This window comes from Labrus bergylta, chromosome 3 (genome assembly GCF_963930695.1).
Source record: "Labrus bergylta chromosome 3, fLabBer1.1, whole genome shotgun sequence".
Lineage (NCBI taxonomy): Eukaryota > Metazoa > Chordata > Actinopteri > Labriformes > Labridae > Labrus > Labrus bergylta.
The window spans coordinates 9,694,136-9,709,672 of NC_089197.1; the positions used below are offsets into that span (position 1 = coordinate 9,694,136).

Consider the following 15,537-nt stretch of genomic DNA (forward strand, 5'->3'; position numbering starts at 1 on the left):
ATGAACATCAAAACGGGATAGTTTTGCCAAAATTAACACATAATGGCAAAATCAAATATGGGCAAACAGCACCAGCACCAGCACACAGAAACTCTTTTGGCTCAGGAGACAAAATTATGGGAGCATTAAACCATTTGTGTGTGTTTATGTTTGTTGAAAGGTGTCTTTTTGTCTCATTTCTCATAGTTGGAGGACAGTGCAAACGTAGCGCAATCCTTTTGTCAATCGGGCCCTGAGTTTTAACAAGAAAATTGTTTAATTAGTCTTTTAGTGGTTTTAATTATTCTAATTTTAAATTGGCAGCTATTAAATAGCAATTTTGAATAATAAGGATACTGCACCATATGCAATACGGAAGTGTTTATCTTATACTGGTATTGAATAAATTTGGTTCAAAAGATAAAATAATGGATCAAGGAGCAACATTATACCATCGAGGAGCACCAGAGGTCCCTTGGGTCTGATTCTTCCTCATCTCCCTCTCTTATTGACTGTATCACTGAACCTCTCCCTCTTCTAGCCCCCTCTGTGTGCAGTTGTTAATCTTGAGCTCTTAGTTTGTCAGGAATGTGCCCGAGTGTTTGGGCCAAACTTTTCCCAACACTTTACAGCAAAACAAGCAGACCACCAAACTGAGCTACCCGACAGTAGGACAATCGTGACTCTTGTGGATCTTTCTGTCTCACCTGTCTCACCTCAACCGGACAGCTGTGATGAATAACAGCAAAGGGGAATTACAGCCTTTTGAATATTCCTACTACGACTATTCTGACTGGTACTCCAACAATGCAGAGCCAACCAAACCGCCCAAAGAGTGAGTACAATAGCCCTTAAAGGATAACCTAAGATTCAACAGTCAGCACTGATGACCATGTGTTTAATAAAAGGTGTTCAAACCTTGTTCAACGGTGAAAGTTGTTCTCACTAACTATTTGAAGACATTGATTTTTGCATGGAGCATGACTCAACTGGATTTGGAATCATTATAATTATTAATTTTCTACAGTGTGCGGATTAATGCCTGAAAATAAATGAGTCAACCCTGGTTGAATGCTAGCACTGCATATCCCAGAGAAACTTTTGAAGTCCTTTCAACACTTAAATGTCTGAAAGGAGATCTCAGATATTCTGACCACAGTCACCCTGTTTTCCACTAACTATATGTTGAAATCTTGTTTGGTGGCCACTGGGCCAATAGGATTAGATATTGATTGGATACAATGCAGACAGGTGGAGACACTTGGTGGTTGTACTTGTTGTATCGTCTTGGTGTTGCACAGGGATGCTGCCTTGGTCCTCAGCTTCTTTCATGTAATTGGAGACGTAACCCAAAATCCTCCGATATGCTGAAGTATATTATCTTGGACCAAACAGATGACCAAACCCTCTGACAAAAAAAAGGCTGATATGCAATAATTGAACATCTTAAATTGCAAAAGAAATTCAGCACAAACTCAAAGAACAACTTATCTCCAAACTTAGTCAAATCAGAAAACTCACGGCCTGGACTCGGTTTATATGTGAAATCCCAAATGACCAAAGCTGTTTTCTATATGTTGCAAAAGTTTAGTTTTTACAATTACAACAAGTGACACACTTGTCCATGCATCTATTTTAGGTAGATATGGCCACTATTATGCCCCTTTTAATGATCTTCCCTTAGAATCCAATGATAAAATACTATTAAAGATGAACTCTAGTGCTATGGCTTTCAATGAACTAGAACGAAATGATGGAGAAAAACACTGCAAACAATGTTTTCTTTAACAAACACTGCACTGCTGCAAGTCTTTTAGGATGAATTCAAAGTTATTTTACTTGTCAAGTCTGTTCATTGTTTGGGACTTGTGTTCTTTAGCAAATATTAAAAGCCTCTTAGATGCTCTGCAGTCAGTTTTTAAAAACTGTTACACAATGAGAAAATCTGTACTTCAGCCTTTTTTTAAACCATGCACCAAAACTATGGAACTCCTTACTTGAGGCTAACTTTACTAAATTTCAAAAGTATAATTTCAACATTGCATTAAACCGACTGTTGTCCCTTCGTTTGTTTTATTCTTATATAATTGAAAGCTTTCACTTCTTTAACATTTTTGTTCCATTTGTTGGACATATTCTCATTCCTACTCAAAGTGTCCGCTTTCATTGTACAATTCCAAGATTGAGAAAGTTGGATGATTATCATCATCAGTTTTAACAAGCAGTTTGGTAAACAGTTCACTCTTTCTGAATTTTCCCGAGCAACATTGATCCTTAAACTGATGATTAAAACAATAAAGATATAAATCATATGGAACACTTAGTTCTCAGTTTTGTAATTTAAATAATTGAGGTTGAACTTTTATGTTAGCTTTTCTTGGACATCTAAATGTTATAGCACACGTATACATGTTGTTATTTTTTGTTATTGAGTAAAAGGTTTAATGAACTGTGCAAAGAATCCACCTTTATTGAATTTCATTGATGTTTTATTTTTGCCACAGAGTTATCTTACCATGTGACCCCACCGTGGATGATAAGCTCTTCAACATATGCATGCTGTCGGTATCTGTAAGTATTCTTGAAGCAGTTTTCACATATGCAAACCTGAAAAATGTGTAAAATCATTTCAGGAAGACTGCCCCTGAAATCCTCCTGATCGGGTTGTTCACACATGTACCTGGGTTGGGGTCTCCTGAAGTAAGACATGACGTAGAAAGAACAAAGCAGATGATGCAACAGAGTTTGCTGTACTGCGCTGTAAAGAGAATATTTGCCTTTACATTAACGCTATGTGTAGTTTTACAGAATCATAATATCAACAAATGAGAGGAGAAGTAAAAATCTGGCTAACAGAAAACATAATGGAGCAGCTGAATTGCATGCACAGAAGTCAAAGGGAATAAACACCTCCTTGATATATCCTGCTGTGTTCTCACATCAGCTCACTCAACTTCCTGAGGCAGAAGGAAATCCGGTTAAAGTCTGAGTAAAAGATTCTGCTGTTTGAGTTTACACATGCAGCTCATTCTGAAAGTTTCAGGAGTTTTGGGCAAGTGTGAACAAGGCTTGAGTCTAAAAAAGGACCTGTGCACTAAACAGTGAACTGCAAATCATGTTGAGTGTTGATGTAGTGTAGGGCGCTGTTTTAAAAAATGCTGTACAGCCTACATCAACTACAGGATAAGTTCACAGACCAGATTTGCAGGATTCTGGTGTGTTAATCCCTTAGGTCATAGAAAAAGTCACAACATAAGTCAAAGCTCAAAGAATGGAAATTGAAAAAGAGATATTTAGGAGGACAGAGAGGAAGAATCTCTTTTTAATACTTATTTAAAGTAGTTGACAAAAATAGATATTGTAAAGTTTTTCCTTCTGCTTCAGGGAGACTTTCAGTGTAATGATGTCTGCCATCATTTTGCCCTCACCCAGTTCTTGGTAAATGCTTCTTCATAACAACTTCTGACAACTGGGTCACTGCAGCTGATCAGGAATAACAAGATTTCTCAGTCATGAGTGGGTTTATTGTAAAATGAGGTAGGCTGACATCATTCTCTCCTGACTTCCAGCTGCATCATTATTGCAAACAAGTCCTCTAAACCAAAGGGACTGTCCTCTCTCTACTTTATTACCTTTTTTCTACTTGCCTTTTTGCATTTTTGCAAATTTTACAAACTTTTTCAAGGAAAGTTTTCAAGTTTTTCAAAAGGTATCATTAGGACGGCTGGTATCGTCCGAAATCGTCATGGAGACAATCGGGAAATGACAAATAAAATGACAGTGACATCTTTGTGGTAAAGGAGACTACAGTATGCAGAGGCAGTGCTTGTCAACAGGCAAGGCAGGCGACTACTTGGGGCCCCAGAGCAGTAGGGGGCCCCTGAGGGCTCACAAACTTTAAACCACAGCAGTGGCCCAAAATGTGCAAATTTTGCAATGACAGTAGAAAAAACCCCTGAGTGGCCCCATATGCACATCACTCACTCTCGTTGCCCTGCTAAGCATTGCAGACGCACAGATTTAATGCTGTGAAAACCAAAGTTTGTAAATAAGAGTCAGATGAGAAAAATGATGAGGAATCATCCATCTATAGGAGAGAAAAAAGAAACAGGAAAAAAGAGGAAGAGGAGTAAGCGTCGGGACACTGGAAGACATGATGGTTGGAGGGCCCCTCAATTGATTTTTGCCTCGGTCCCCAACAGACTCTCGCCACTGTGTGTATGTGAATAAATATATATGAATGTGAATGTCACAGAAGCCCTTATGACTCTCGTCTCTCCCTGTAGCTGGTGGTCATGTTGATCCTGGCGGTGCTTTCCAGGAGAAACAAACTCTGTCAAGGATTCACTAGAGGATCGTCCAGCATCTTCAGGTGAATTTGAAATGTTCAGCAATAACCGTGACTTCAGGTCGAGGGTTTGTCTCACTCATGTTCCTGTTTCTCACAGTCCAGCCAACTTCCTGGACCAGACTCAGCAGAAAGGCATGGCCATGGCTGTGTTTGGACTCGTGTTCAGTAAGCTGTCCATGCTGGTCATCGCTCCGGACCCTCTGCCTTTCTCCAAAGACACTTCAGCAGACAGTAAAGGTGGATATTTTCATCATTTATGTGTCACCATTAGCAGCTTCATCGGTACATTTGTGTTGATTTTTGCTAAATAAACACTCGCATTACTGCAGACACCGAGCCAATCTGTCTGCCAATCTCACAGTATTTATACCATTTATACATACAAGCATTGAACCATTATAAGGAAGCATGCGTGACATGAAAGAATATAATTAATGTAGATAAGAATTTTATTTAAGAAACGCTTTTTGAAGAAATACATACAGCACAGGAGAAACTAGCTCGGAAACTGGGCAAGACGTCGGCTCCCTTTGAATAATGAGGTTAATCCTGACTGTCCAATGGGAGGCCAGTCATTAAAAAATGGTTAATTTCTCTCTCTTTCTCTCGTCCCTTCTTTCTTTCAGAGTACATGAAGATAATGGCCATCTTCTACTACCCTCTCCTGTATTATCCTCTCCTGGTCTGTGGGACTCTGCAGCACAAAGTGGGCTACGTGCTCGGGGCCCTGCTCTCCTTCAGTCACTTCGGGGTCCTGGTGTGGCAGAAGTTCGACTGTCCCAAGACTCCAGAGGTTAGAAAAAACAAGATGTTTAATGCTCTATAGAAGTAACGGAGCATTGTGATTACTTTTTGACTGTCAGAAATATGTTTGTTGATGTATCAGTGCCACATTCACACTTCCAGCTTGAGCTTAATTGCTAAGAAAATACTGTCCGAATTGCAGCAAACCTACCTGGTTACATTTAGATTGAGGAGTGTCTGAAGGTGATGGCAAACTTTTCTGGGGTACTGGGGGTTTAAGATAAAATCCCATCACTCCTCAGATCTGCATATAGTGAGTGATGAAATCAGAGCCTAGACGCAAACCTCAAACTATGTTCTTCTGCTGCACTAAATATTTAAACAAATGCAACACTGAGTTGTCTGACTGAACTTTGGTTTTGTCTATTGTTTATTAGCTTTAGATCTTAGATTTATTCAGCCAAAAACAAGTATAACAACATACCTCAAAACATATCGTCAAATATGTGCACTATAACGTTTGAGTCATTAAAGGTGAATTGTTCCTTCTCTTCCTCTTCTCACAGATCTATAAGTTCTACGCTCTGCTGGCCAGTTTACCTCAGATGGGCTGCCTCTTATATCTCTGTGTCCAGTTTGTGATTCTGTTTGTCAAAGGACCGAAAACTGACGAGGTGAGAAAAGTCCAAAAACATGACATCAACATTCAGACAATACAGATGTTCCATTTCGCTACTGATGACGTATTGTATATAACACAAATGTGTGTAAGTATAAACACATGAACTGATCTCAGGAACATGAATTTCAACAATGTGAAACCAAGATTACAGTAAGCAGCTTGTGCAGAGTGAAATGGGTTTAACTCAGCGTTGTTGAGCAGATTATGACGATGGAGGAGATATTGTTTTTTCAAACCATAATACAACAGAGTTTTTGTTTTAACTGCATGCTTAGAAAAAAAAAAACACCTCGGCGAATCGACAAATAATTCAGGAACTCTTTCCTTAAGTGTCTTTTTTATTGACAACGCACAAAAAGTAAGGACATTTGTGTTTGGTAGATTATTTCTTTGTTGTAACAATAAATCTTGTGCCTGTTAATTCCCTTTTAAATGGTGCCACATTTGTAAGGAACATACATATGTGGGATGAGCAGCAGAGCTGAGTGTTTGGGATGAGCAGCAGAGCTGAGTATGTAGGATGCGCCCGTGAAAAACTTAACAAATCTTCTCTGCTGATGCCTTACAAATATGGCACCATTTTAAAAGGGAAATAAACAGGCTTTCCAAAGGTATAAGATTTATTGCCAAGAAGCATTGTTACAACAAAGAAAGAAAGAGACAAAAAGTCAGCACGCAAAAATGTCCTTTAGGTTTCTTTTAATCCAGGTGAGGCAGCAACAACAACAGCAATGGACGCGTTTCGGCGCCAGGCCTCTAACAGCAACGCAGCGGGCTGCCGGGGTTCAAATCCGACTTTGCTCATCCTTTCCTGCATGTCATTACCCTTCCATGCTCTCTCTCCCACGGACACATTTTAAGACTTGTGGTGATCTTGCTCTTGAGGCCAGAGCACCAATCCTGTTGGATTACCTGCCCATCATGTTATGTCTTTCTGACTCTGTTGAGTCCTTTAAAAAGCAGCTAAACACGTTTATATTTAGACATCGTATGGGTAATAATGTCCACCCAGTCTACCTACTGATCTATGTCTTACTGTCCTGATCATAGCAGGATTCCATAATGTCGGTCCATGAAGTACTCATTTGTTCCTGTTTTTATTAGGCCTACATGTATTTTGGTTTGTGTTGATGTGAAGCACCTTGTGACCTTTGTCTGTGAAAAGTGCTACATGAAGAAACTTTACTTACTAACTCGATCCACTGTCCTTCTATTTAAGGCATAAAATCCCAACAATACTTCTTGAAGAAATATGAAGACATCACCTTTACTTTAGTGTCATAAAAATACTTCAAAATGAGACTTCAAAATGATGCAGATGCACTCATGATACGTCTGTTTGTTTCCTCACAGGATCTTGACAGCAGCTACTACACCGCATATGTAAAATTAACTCTCAAGAAAAAGTCCTCAAGTGTCAGGTGAGAGGGAAGGATCACAAGTTTATGTCATTTATTTTCATAGAAGAATTTGCAATGCTGCAAGACACAAAACTGTAGCAAGAAAATAAGAACCAAAGCCATAAATTTAATCTATGCTTTAGTAAAAAGAGGGAAATGGACAGTAGTTTGTTGAATGTAAAATGTAATTGCTATAAATCCATATTCATGGCAGAAAGTAATGTTTGATTTGTTTGCTGAGCAACGATTTTCACCAGGTTTCTGTTCTGGATCCACTACATCAGCACAAAAGTTGGATACATTTATTGAATTAAATATATAAGTGTGTCACAGGAAACAAAATGGAGGTCCTAACAAAGTTTTACTGAACCAATGAGGAATAGGCTATAACATACAAATGCTCATGGACTCAAACATTACAGCTAACATTTATTTAACTTCAGAGCAATATCTTTGACATAAAAAAGTACATTTCAAACCACAGTGTCCATTGGTGCTGTCATTAACGCTGCACACCGCTCCATCTGAAACCTTCTCTGTTTATTTATATCTTATAGTTCTTCAGCTGCAGACAAGAAAACGCTGTTTCAGAGAATACTGGATGTGCCCAAGAGTTATATTTATGTACCAGAAAAAGGTTTGTGTACTCAAAGAGGGTTTTTTCAAGATGTATTCTTTATTTTTTAATAATTAGCATGTTTTCACAGCAGCTATTTGATTTCATGTCCATACCATCAGAGGATACTAAACCATTGTTGGAGCCATGGATTGATATAATTGTCTTTGTGGTATTTATTTAAGGTTAAGGTAGTCTGTTATATATTGGTGTTTTGGGTTATTGATTATTATATCATTTATTAGGATTGTGTTGAGTGGGGGGGGGGGGGGATGTCGGGTCACATGGTTATGGGCGGAGATGTGTTGATTTAACTCACCTGTTCACGTTTTGTTCTCAGTGGAAGAGAGGGGGTGAGCTGGGTTGCCGTATTTTTTGTTCACTGTGATTATGAGTTAATGCACGTTATTATAAGTTAAGTTGATTATCTTTTTTACGTTAATAAAAAATGTCAAATTTATTTTTACGTATCACAGTATTCTTTTGAAAGCGCGTCGGACAAATATATTAGGCCCAACCTTAGCCTCTCAGCGGCTTCATATTCAGGAACGCCGCTACAACCATGATTGGCTAAGTTTCTTATCAGAGGCGGGACTTATGTTTACAATTTGGGCTGTTTTGCAACCAATTAGCAACCTCTGAAGCCAATGTGGACGTGCAAACAAGCATGCAGCAACAGGCTGCTAATAGACTTCTTGGCATTTCTAATTGGCACGTTTCCTTTTGATTGTGACTCTGAACAAACATCCTCTGAGTCTCAAAATGGTTCATAGGAGTATAACATCAGTCTGATACTTTAATGTTTGTATATAAGAGGAGACAGATGTTCTATAAGAGGATTAATGGAGACAGAGAGGGTAAATAAGTGTGAATTACTGTGTGTTTGTGAGTGCCCAGGCCACCCCTGCATAAGTCAGTACCACAGTTGGGCCACCCCGTTCAAGAAGTCTAGATCTGCCTCTGCATTTTAGTTTCTGCATTAAAATCTTAGTGGATGAAGAAAAGGTTGAATGGCTGAAATCAGGTCCACTGACATCATTATTCATTTGTCTTTCAGTGTTTCGTTTTCCACTAAAGCTGGCTGTGTCAGCGTTCGTTTCCTTTGTGGCAATTTATCACGTAAGTCTTCAAGTGGACCATCATCACGACCTTTAACCTCTAAAATCAGACAGCATATAATGAACTCTGTTTGTGTTAATGGAGCATAAAAGCACAAGTTGGTCATCTTTCAGACGGCGTTACTGTTGGTCGTCCTGGTGGTCCCTGTTCTCCACATTGTGCGTGCGGGTATCGATGAAAACATCGCCTTCCTTCTGCTCGGGTTTGGGATCATCCTTTCAGACGACAGGATGGAGGTCGTCGAAATTGTGACCTTTTATACTTGGCTTCTGGAAGGTATGTAGAGCAGCTTTTTTGGGGGTTTTAAATTTGGCGGTGTATAATCATGAGTTATCACCTTTCATGTTTTTTCCCACTGTTTGTCAGTGTGCTACCTGTGTGCTGTGACGCTGTCTCTCCTGGTCAATCTCGTCATGCTCATGAAGTCCATGATAATGCACAGGTGAGTTCAAAACCATCGACTCTATGAAAATAAGGACGTTTTCTCAGTGATGTCATTCACTGGTTTTTGAAGACAGGTTTTGAAACCTAACGATGCTGGTCACTATACTGGAAATGCTGATCTACAGAACTTTCAATGAATCTATCCATAGCATCTCCTCATGTCTACTTTCTAACTGTAATACTATGGTTGGATCTGATTGTGGTAAAGTAGGGCGCGACAACTTCATGTACATCTTTCCTAGAACAACTTTCAACGAGTCAGCTAAATAAAGTTGTAATGGGGAACATGTCAGCGAACAGTTTTCTCCTCTTTGTTGCTCTGTTTGGCTTGACAGTAGATTCCCAGGGTTTCCTGTCAGCACATAACGTACCTCTGGGTTTGTTTGTTCCAGGACAAACCTGAGAGGACTGTATAAAGGAGAGATTTACAGCATTTATAACAGTAAGAAGACCATCCGTCCATCTAGACCCGGTATTGTCTGCTGGATGGGTTTGACAGGATACCAGACTGCCATCGTCTGTGTCGGTAAGATAAAAAAAAAACAGTGAAATAACAAATTTAAAACAATAACCCTTCTTTGGGAGTTTTGTAAGAAAGATGACCAATAAAGGAAATGTTGCAAATGTTTGATGAAGAGCCCCAAAGCAGCACTAACAACATACTACATTATCATTGTCAACTATTTATTTGAGACCTGCTTTGAAGGTGTACAGGGATTTGATCTCTTTGTGAGAAATGGGATTAATAAAGTTTAATGGCAGCCTTGTCTTTTAATTTAAGATACAAGTCCCTCACATTTTCACATCACAAAACCGTTATCATTTGAATATATAAATGTATTTTTTCTTTGTTGTTGTTCTTGTTGTTTGCAGGAATGGCGATCCAGACTGTTGTGTTTTTCATCTGCTTCCTGTTCCTGGTGTTCATGATGATTGTTCCTGTTTTCTACGGACGCAATTTGTTTGTTTTTGATATCCTGGGAAGAGCATGGTGAGTGGGCAACATGTCTCTTTATATTCATGTTTACTTTGTGACTGCTGGTGGTTTCACTTGACATCTGTGTGACGTCTCAGGCCGGCCTGGGTCACTCTGCTGCTCGTCTCCGCTCTTCAACATGTGGCGACTAAGTTTGCGTTCATCAAAAGAGATGCTGGAACCAGAGACTTAAACAACAGGTATGTGAAGCTTATTCGACCACAGTCATCAAGGGGCCGCCAAAGCTTTGTCTGTAGGGACTTGGGTTGGGCACCAGAACCAGTGTGGCCAGTTTAAGTCCCAGTATGGATCTACGTACAGAATTTTCGACTGGTTTCTGAAGAAAAGCGAGTTCACTTCCTGTCTTGATGCCCCTCAACACAGAGAGCACTCTGTGTGCTGCCCCTCACTCTGACATCTCTCCATTAATGCATGTTTGTGCATGTGCGTATTTCAGGACGATTTGTTCTTACTGCAGTTCATGATTAGTTAGAGACCATCTCATTATTTCCCCAGAAACTAATGCCACACGACATCATGCTGTCATGGTAACAGAGAAGTCGCAAAGTGCCGTCCTATTGCTATTAAACCATTTCCAGACCTTGAAGCACTCAATCACTTTCCAGGTGACGTGAGATAAGTCCGTAAGGGCTCAGGGTTTAGGGAGGAAATCGAGATTCAGCCACTCAATGGGGAGGTAATCATCTCAGTGCAGAGTCAGGTGTGTGTGTGTGTGTGTGTGTGTGTGAGACACTGATTGGACCTGATTTGGGCCAGGTGTTTTAAGCATATATATTTCTTTGAGTTACTGCACTGGCTCATTGTCTTACCATCAGCGATAGTGAAAGCTTCTCGCTGTGTTTATTGTGTCCTTCAGAAGTGTGTGATTTTGCATATTATTTCCACTACAAGTGTAGTTTGTTGGTGCTGGGATTTTATGACCCAGCCTTTTAGTTACTTTGTTGACACGGGCCTGATGGCCTTTGTGTCTCAGCTGTTTCTTGGGTCGCCCCTCTAATCTACAATTTCTCAGATACTCGGCAGCGGTGGTTTTGTTTGGTTTGTAACTTTTTGTTTTTTTGCCCCTCCTATTTAATGGTTACTCCTCTGGGATAACTTTCAGATACCCGGGGTCGGCAATGGCATCTCACTTCCCTGCATCATTACAAGACTCAAATATGTTTTAACACAATATATTCAAAGAAATTATCTCGTTGAGGGGTCTTATCAATAAATACATATTGTTAAGGAAGTACATCACGTTGAAATTACATTTTCTTAAAATTGACACAACAGAAAAATGTCTTACAAACGTTTAAAGAGGGCATGAATCAAATATTTCAGATGTATGAACATTTATAACGAGAGACAGGAATGTGCTCCTTCGTCTCAGCAAACATACCAACATTTATCTAAGGTCATTTACATTCCAGGTAAAATATCTAAATGTGTAAATGCTGGGCTCTGCAAGACCTGCTAATGACTCTGAATGTGACGGAAATATTTCATGACTTCTGTCCAGGGAGAGTCTGTTCCTCCTGACGTACCTGCTCTTCCTCATCAACGTTGTGATGGGTCTGATCGTCGCCATATGGAGAGTGGTGATCACGTCTTTGTACAACATCATTCATCTGGGACGCGTTGACCTCAGTCTGCTGCACCGCACCTCAGAGGCCTATGACCCAGGTACATATTTTTACCAGATAACAATTTCAGCCAATAACAGTAACCTTATGTTGTATATTAGCTGTTTGTTTACACAACAACAACAACACAAACTGTACTGGATAAATAAATCAAAGTTACATTGCAAGACAAAACTTGTCAGCAAGTGACTCAAAGATGTCCTCTTACTGCACACTGACTTTACTCCCTTTCCATCCAGCCTACAGTTACTACACCAACGCCCTGAGGGTGGAGATCAGCCAGTCCCATCCAGTGATGAAGGCTTTCTGTGGGCTGCTGCTGGACATGATGGTGGAGGGCGGACGAGTCGGACAAAAAATAAAAGACGCAGAGGAAGGTAGAGACACACGCACTAAATGTTACACAACAGCAAAGCTTTGGATCCAGTCTGTGATTTAAAGATTGCAAGAACAAAAAGAGCGAGAAACTTAAATATATGTTGAGAGGATTATCAGGGTATATGTGACACCAAATCCTTATTTTGATCTTAATTCTTTTGTGTTATTTCAAGCTTTAAAATCCAAATTTTTTAATCCAATATTTATCGCTTAGGCTAAAAGTTCAATAAATAACCCATTATGATACATCCTGAATCAGATTTTCGAGGCAAATCATTGATAAACAAATGAAAATTTGGAAGTATAAACATGAGAAAAATATTAATTCACACTCCAGAAGTGATTTAAACTGTGTTAATTTTTTTAGTTTTTGACATGTGCTGTTCTACTAAAGTGTTTGATGTGCTACAAATATCTAGTGTCTATTTTGTTGACTTTTCTTTGAGTATCCTCAAATGCTGCACCTCCCTGATGTCTGTAAACACTGATGATTGAGTTAGGTCAGTCGTGATCTTGCAATTATGATGTTAATTTATTTTAATAAAAACATACACACTCTGAAAGCCAGATGGTGCTTCGTGTCTGCAAGTTTTCACCCTGTTTTTCATCGGGTGTGGATAAAGTTAATGATTTCATCTAGAAACTTGAAAATATGACGAATCAAAATGCTGAATTTTTACTTGTGGCTGCAAAAAACTGAGCGCTCAGCAAATATATGTTTCTTACTGTAGATTAATTTAAACAGGATCATGTAAATACAGATCTACAAAATCTCTAACTGTCTGTTTTCAAAGGCTAAACTTAAAAAAAAAAGAAGTAAATATGAGTTTAGATTTTCATGTCTAAACATACCTTCTTTCTTATAAAGCCTCCACCCCTCCCTCTGCCCTGACGGTCTGCTCCTCCATGTTTTCAGGGATACAGGAGAACGGGCCGAGCAAGGCGACCCACACTCGCAGGATTCGATCTCGTTGGCAGCTAATGTACACGCTGGTCCACAACCCGTCCCTGCTGGGCTTCAGGAAGCACTTCCAGACAACTCAGACAGCAGAGAGCATCCTGAACGGCACCCCCAACCACACCGCCAAGACTAGCAGCAGGAAGGAGGCTGACAAGCCAGTTGCAGAGCCCGAGCAATCCACTGAGACCCTAACCAACCAGGAGAAAACTGACTGAGATGTCTAACATGCATAGAGTGTTGGCAGTATGCAGCAAACATCTAACACCAATGTTTTTAAAGATGATTGCTTCTATTTGCTTAAGATTTAGTTGCAATGGCACATAAACTTAATATCAGCTATTATACTGTATGTTACTATGATACAGGGCAGTGGCATAGGCACGGGGATGCCTGGCTATGCTCAGGCCTGTACCCAAAATAACCCAGACCTACCCATCCAAGAAATCGTCTACCTTGCCAAAAATGTAGGCTATACAAATAATAACAAAATAAAATCCAGTGTATAAGACAGTTGGCTGTGTGGGATTCATGCAAAATACCTGATGAGTTTTTACTTAGTTGTAACTAAACCTGACTTTAGTTTGCGAGTGTTTTTTGAACCCGTCAAACAGGATCTTGTTTGGTGTATACTGCCACTCAGTCAAATAGAGCTACATTTTTGAACCCCTCTAACCCTCCAAGGCTCGAAGGTTTCTCTTGTGAATAGAAGTAAAAATAAAAACTTGTCAGGATCACTCACCCAGAGCACTAACAGGGAATACCCAGAAGCTCAAACTGCAGTACTTCCTTTTTTTAAAACTAAGCTCTCATTGTGTTTGTGTAGCTCGTTGTACACTGTGTTGGTGATTACATAATAACACACAGGATGCACAATGCAGGTGCCGATCAATGACAGTGTCACAACCAGGAGGATAAGGTGTCATTAAGAGGTCACAATCCATTTAGCCTCAGGTTAATGACGCTGCACCCATGGATACCATCTTATCTGGTTTCACTGGTCATCTGTTTTACTTACTTTTAAACAGCGTATTGTTGATTCAGACACCTGGACAAGGTCTTTCCCCAGTCTTGAGAAATCTAGATTTAGTACCTGGAGTATCTAGAACGTGTGTCATGTAAATGCCTTAACCCTCACCCTCTAAGCATCGTCAACGTAATAATTTCTTATTTAAAGCAAAAGCATTAGAGCTCTCCAAACCTGGAGTTCACATGAGATCGCCAGTATGCGTCATGATAACCTACGGGTCATATCGTACTACTCACAATGTCATAAAGTTATATTATTAGAAGATTGTGTGGAACAGTAGTTTCTACTTCTACTACAACTTCAGCTGTGTTGTTGTTCTTGGATGAATCATAGGATGAGATATTAATGTTCATTCTGTTGCATATTTTCACTTTTTCACTGTTTTTCCTCCATACTATTTGGATGGCTATAAAAAAGAAATGTCCCTGTATATTCCTAACTGTTGACAAGTGAGCTGAAAGTACATGTTTGCCTTTGAACTTCATACACTGTATATCTCATTTTGAAATTAAACTAAAATGCATGAACACATTAGACAATTTTCTAAGGTTTTTATTTTTGGGCTCTTTAAGCCTTTATTTTAGAGACAGGAAAGTGGATCGAGTCAGAAATCAGGGCGAGAGGTAGGGGGGATGACATGTCACAGGAGGAGCCACAGGTCGGATTCGAACCCGGGGCCGCCCGCCCAGAGGTCGACAGCCTCCGTATGTGGAGCGTGTGCATCCCTTCATGCCTCCTTCCCTCCAACCTTACCTTCATCCGCTTCATCTATCCACCCTCAATCTTCGGATCAATATCTTTCTTGGTGTGTTCTTTGTTAGTGAATCTGTCCATAAACACAATATGCAATACTGAAACAAATGGTGTAATACTCTTTCAAAAGAGCTTTGTTAATATTGCTTATTGTCTTTAACTCTCTGTGCTTTTATTCAGTACATACTGTCCCTTACTTCTTTAATAATCTGCACTTTATACATATCTTCTGTATTTCTTCAAAACTATTTCTTGTATCCTTTTTGCTTTATCTCTTATTTTATTCATATTTCTATGTTTATTACCATATTTTCTACTGCTATATTTTGTGTAAGAGCAACTGCAATGACCTAACTCCCAGTGGGGATTAATGAAGTATTTCTGATTCTGATTCTGAAGTTAGCTCAATTAATTATTTTCACCCTTATCGCCTGTTGAGAGAAAGAAGAGACACACAGATG

At 39.6% G+C, this 15,537-nt stretch overlaps 1 protein-coding gene across 1 annotated transcript; it reads left to right on the plus strand.

Moving 5' to 3' along the window:
* Positions 1–547: 547 nt before the first annotated feature.
* Positions 548–14,854, plus strand: LOC109988649 (receptor for retinol uptake stra6-like). The gene is made up of 17 exons (XM_020640205.3): positions 548–814; positions 2,484–2,550; positions 4,266–4,351; positions 4,428–4,567; positions 4,957–5,123; positions 5,641–5,748; positions 7,110–7,177; positions 7,714–7,793; positions 8,830–8,891; positions 9,005–9,167; positions 9,258–9,333; positions 9,728–9,861; positions 10,209–10,326; positions 10,410–10,511; positions 11,834–11,997; positions 12,197–12,334; positions 13,252–14,854. Exons 1-17 carry the CDS (start codon positions 714–716, stop codon positions 13,509–13,511), a joined length of 2,034 nt encoding a protein of 677 aa, XP_020495861.2. The 5' UTR covers positions 548–713; the 3' UTR covers positions 13,512–14,854.
* Positions 14,855–15,537: the final 683 nt, after the last annotated feature.